The sequence below is a fragment of the Gnatocerus cornutus genome, chromosome 2 (genome assembly GCF_029298725.1).
Source record: "Gnatocerus cornutus isolate USDA-ARS CGAHR chromosome 2, icGnaCorn1.1, whole genome shotgun sequence".
NCBI classification, from domain to species: Eukaryota; Metazoa; Arthropoda; class Insecta; order Coleoptera; family Tenebrionidae; genus Gnatocerus; species Gnatocerus cornutus.
Window position 1 is genome coordinate 10,155,399 of NC_142234.1, and position 5,657 is coordinate 10,161,055.

The 5,657-nt window shown below is 30.2% G+C and overlaps 1 protein-coding gene across 1 annotated transcript; it reads left to right on the forward strand.

Moving 5' to 3' along the window:
- The first annotated feature begins 4,365 nt into the window (after positions 1 to 4,365).
- LOC148178866 (odorant receptor 46a-like) lies at positions 4,366 to 5,437 on the forward strand. The gene is made up of 4 exons (XM_088029487.1): positions 4,366 to 4,811; positions 4,857 to 4,956; positions 5,024 to 5,128; positions 5,363 to 5,437. The coding sequence occupies exons 1-4, from the start codon at positions 4,366 to 4,368 to the stop codon at positions 5,435 to 5,437; spliced, it is 726 nt and encodes a 241-aa protein (XP_087885613.1).
- The last annotated feature ends 220 nt before the right edge of the window (positions 5,438 to 5,657 follow it).

Here is a 5,657-nt window from a genome sequence, read left to right on the forward strand (position 1 = left end):
AATTAGAGTGGAAACAACTATCAACAACATTTTAACAGATGACGTTGTTTACCTTAGTAGAGTTTACGTAACCAAAAGGAAGCATATTTTCACTTGGTTTCAATACCATCTACGATATTATATTCTTTTATACTTTGTTAGTTCTTTAAATTCTTTACTGTTGACTTAAAGTTAAATAAAATTAAATCAATAAGAATAACATACAGATAAGGTTGATTTGTCAATTTTTGAACTTTTTGTAGTTTGGTTTTAAAAGATGAGCAAAACAAAGTTTATTCACCTTTTTATTATGTAGTATCTATTATTTAAATGGTAGACTATCAATTGTCTTTATAAATTTTCTATAAATCTGATATTTTATGCGAGATATAATTTAACAAAAATGCATGCTCGTATGAATAATAAATATCGAAATAAAAGGATGGAATGGAAATTACAGATGCGGATATCAGTGATATTTCTTAACTTTTGTTGAGGAAGGGGGGGACGCGTAAAATAAAAACTCTCAGTCGACTTCAATCGTCCTTAGTAAAACTGTCTTTAAAACAATTGTCTTTTACTGTGACGTGCCTGTGTATATAAAATGAAAACCTTCGATTTTAAATTAGTGATAAAACCGAACATTTTTTGCTTAAAATTTGTGGGATTGTGGCCAAAAAGTAGCGACAGTAAACGCAGTTTATATTCAATCTTAGTGAATATTTTTTCCAATAGTACCAATATTTTCCAGTCGGCATATATTTTAACAATCTATTCAGATTTGGAAGCGTTAACTGCTACAGTTTTTACGTTATCTGCTGAATGGTTAACTACAGTGAAAGTTTTCTATTTTTTTTCCAATATGGAACTTCTGAAAGAACTGGTGGTGGAGATGGACAGTGAAGAATTTCGGCCAAAAGCTTACCAAGATAAATTGCTTGTTCCAATTTTTAAATTGTGGAAATTTATCTACATGACGTTCTCTTTTTCCGTTATAACGACTGCCATTTTCCTTGGGGTTTCTCCACTAATTGATGGTGTGTCTGATGAACATAAATTGCCTTTAGTAGCATGGTATCCCTACGACACCACAAAAAAACCCATGTACCAAATAACATACGCTTCTCAATGTTTGGCTATGTTTATTTTGGGAGTCACAAGTTTCAACGTAGATACTTTCATAGTGGCTTTAATGATCTGTATCGTTAATCAGTGTGACATTTTGTGTGATAATTTAAAAAATACCACCAATGACAGTTATTCAACGAAATTCGTACGCAACATCCAACACCATCAAAAGATTTTAAGGTATGATAAGGAAATTTTTATTTAAACCTTATTTTGAAAGTTTTAGTTTTGCTAAAAAAGCAAATTCGTTTTTTAGGGGAATAATTTTTGCTCAGTTTTTTGCGATTTCTGCGTCTTTAACGCTGGGCATGTTTCAGTTAACCCTAGTGAGTAAATTATTTGTGTAAAAGTAATAAAACACAGTTTAAATCGCCGTAGGTTGAGCCTTTGAGCAGTGAATTCTGTTCTCTTTTATTCTTTATCACTTCGATGGTTATACAACTGTTGTTGTACTGTTGGTTTGGAAATGAAGTAAACTTTAGGGTAAGTTTTTTGTTAAAATGTTTGTAATTTTTTATCAACGAATATATTTTTAAAAGAAGCTCTATTCTGCGTTGTAAATGCTTATTTTCTAAATCTGTTATAATTTATTTTATTTTTGCTTTATCTGAATGTACGAGACGAACATTTGGTGGCAGATGATTTCAAGTTAACTTTATTTATAAACTAGAAATGGAGAACAAACGTAGATAAAACGTTGTAAGCTAGATGTTAAAAAAACTTTTTGTGGCTTTGGTAAAGAATTAAAAAAAAAACAAGATCCACGGCAACTAATCTGAATTTAAATCTTTAAGAACAGGACATTTAGATCTTTAAAAATCTATAATTATCAAAATATTAAGGTGTAAAGGAATAATAAACTAATTTAAAAAATCTTAAAACCCGTCATAAATGTAGGTAATAATGAATAACTTTTAAAATTTGTTTCGAAAATAATTATTAATAAACCAACAGTCCGACGAAATAAGTCATTTATTACTATCTATAGCCAACAATATTATTGACATTAACATAATAATAAGTATGAATTTGTCATATTGATACCTATTTTACACCCGGCGCATCCACCATTTATATAGATTTTCTAAAATCCCCGATTCTTTATCAAAATTAAAGATGATATTTGTTACAAAGTTACCTGAAAACATTTGTTACATCCACTGCATTCAATAGAACACAAAAGTTTACTTTTGATAATAAGTTGCTTTATTTTTATTAGTTAACACAGCTCACACTTAGCCCTAAAAATAATTAGAAAAAGTGTATTCAATAAAATTAATTGCATATTTTTTACATTGTAACAATGTTTTCCCAACAGCTACATAAATATTACTAAGAAATTGGTCGTTTTTGCTGCAACCAGCAATTACTATTCTACTATAATTGGATAATATTTTATTAATTGTTTGTTAAAGCAAGACCTGAGACCCAGTCAGATGGTTTTATATTTTTTTAAAAATGTCTATACTTTTCAAACCCTATAATTATAATTTATAGTTAATTATAAAGGGTCGGGGTTTACCCACTTTTAACATTGAAGAATCATAAATAACTCATAAGTTTTAAAAGATGTGGTCAATATTTTCTTAACTAATATGAAAAAATAAAAGCATCGTTGGAATTTATATAGCTTTCACCCTTCGTCACTGTTCACAAAATTGTTTCCAAATTATTTTATTAAATATTAATTATTACCATTGCATTAATTGTTAATTCAACGAGGAATTAAAGAACTAGCTACTTCAATTTTCATTTTATAATGTTTGTGCAACAGTTTGTATCAGTTACTCAAATGAATCTGAAACAAGTGATTAAATTCGACATTTTCTGTTTACAATTTGTCGAATTGTGGTCAGAAGTTTTCGTTACAAACAATCGTTTTCATGCAGTTTGTACCGATCTAGAAGCCTTTCTTGTGGAAGTTACATATTTCAAAATAAACACATTTACGTGCATATTGATGATCTGCATTATTAATGAGAGTGTTATTTTGTGGAATAACTTAAAAAATGCGAATTCAAAAAAATTAACGTTTTGTATTAAGTACCGACAAATCATATTGAGGTATGTAGTTAGGTACTGAAATAAATAATTTTTTTTAAGTTTTAGTTTTGCCAAAAGAACAAACTGGTTTATATTAATTGAAGCAATTTTATTTTATATCAGCGTTTTTATTATGTGTTCGGTTTCATCTGATTTTGGTGAGTACCTTTTTTATTTTGCATTACCGCTACTTGAAAAACATTAAATCAATCATTCAAAACTAAAGTTAACATCATGTGTTCTATAAATTTTAACGGGTATTCAATCGCTCGTGGCATTTAATCGCTATAGGTATAATGAATATATCTTAGATATTAGAAGTACTGTAAAGTTTTGCAATTCTATCGATGATTTAAAGAACGATCGTAACAGTAACAGATAATTTAACAAACATACTAACTTAATTATGTCAGGGCTTTTATTTATTAGTTTATTCTTTTATAAGAAGAAGTTTTTTTTTTAAATTATTACAAGTTAAAGATTAAAGATCTCCCGTTGATATTAATAATAATCTGTGTACACTAAATGATTCATAATTTAAAAAATTTGCGTTATTATGTATATGACAGACTATAAGACTACATAAAAGAAACCGCATGATGCGACGTTGGTAAATTATAGATCTGATATGTGGATAATAATACACCATTAGCATATTCTTCTACAAGCATTGGGAAGGGGAGAACACGGATACACCATTGAGCGAAGGACCATAAGGATATTTGCACATGGTTCAAAGAAAGTTGTGGTTAGAAACTGTTCCGCGCAAGACTGAAAGAAAAACGTGGCATGAGACGTAAGGTGGCGTCCTTTGTTTAAAGGGAAGGGGGGAGAAACAAAATTTTACATGTAATAAATTTCAGTTGTCTTTGGACGTGCACACTTGTTCGGATTATTTCAGTGCATAACAACCGTACTTTTCAAACGGTTTGTTTATATTTTCAAAAAATGAAGACATTTGAGTGGAAAACGGTGATTAAACCCAATACTTTTTCGCTAAACTTAGTGGGATTGTGGCCAAAAGAAAAAATGGATAGATTAAACGCATACACTATGTATTCAGTGTTTGTAAGTAGTTGGGCTGGTTGTAACAACATCTTTCAGACAATTTATATTTTCTTTATTTTCACCGACTTACAAGCCTTTGCTGCTGCTATTTTTATACTCTTCGCTGAATGGTTGACTACAATAAAAACTTACTACTTTTGTGTTAAAATGAAGCAACTACAAGAATTAATGATGGAAGTAGATAGTGATGAATTCCAACCGAAGACTCACCAAAAAAATATGCTTATTCCTAGCTTTAATCAGTGGAAGTCTGTTTACTGGATCTTTGAAATTACAGCAATAGTGGCTACAATTTTATTGGCTCTTCTACCTGTGATAAGTGGCGTGATTAAAGAACACAGATTACCGTTGTTTGCTTGGTATCCATATGATACTACCATATCGCCCATGTACGAAATTACGTACGTCTACCAATTTGTGGCTATGTTAATTCTAGCCGTCACTAGTGTAAATATAGATACTTTCATAGTCGCTTTAATGATGTGTGTTGTAAATCAGTGTGACGTTCTTTGTGACAATTTAAGAAATATTACTAGCGCCGGGTTTAAGTGGAAATTACTAAATGCCATCAAACATCACAAGAAAATTTTGAGGTATGATTCATTAAGATAGAATTAATAAGATTTCTCAGCTTTTAGTTTTGCTGATAAAGTGAATAATTTTTTTCAAGAAATCATTTTGATACAATTTTTTAACAGCATGGCTTCGTTAACTTTGACTATGTTTCAACTTAGCTTGGTGAGTTAATTTTGTTCAACAAAAGTAGTGGCCAATTACAATAAAAAATTGACTGTCTTACAACTAGGTTAACCCTTTAAGCAGCGAAGGCTACTCTCTTTTACTCTTTATTAGTGGAATAGTTATGGAAATATTGTTCTTTTGCTGGTTTGGAAATGAAGTGGAATTTAGGGTGAGTTAAGTGTCACAATTTTAACATCTGAGTAATAATCATTGGGAATGGTTGTATTATGGTCTAGCGCACAAATGTCGTAAGGGACAAAAACGTAAAACTGATTTGAAAATTTTGTTTGACATATCTTTGAAAGACTACAAATATCAATTGACTATTTTTTTTATAAAATCACTTACCAACCACTTTTCTACACAGACCATCGTATGGTATAAAGATAATGTTGTTTTATAGTGTAGTAGATCAGAAATGGTAAAAATCCACATGGGCACAATAGTTATTTACAATACAAGTGCCGAAAAGACCTAATAGCGAAACGAGCGGAAATGCAGTAATGAGGTTTGATGGCGTAGCCGGAGAGATGCATATGTGCGAGCTTTCGCTATGAGCCTTTTGTGAGACTACTGTACATGATTTTTTATATTGGGTAGTATCTTTGTTGGGTAGCATTAAATGACAAAACTATGTAAAAGCAGGAAATGTAAATCTGGATTTTAATCATCAAGAAAGTAATGTTATTGATTATTAT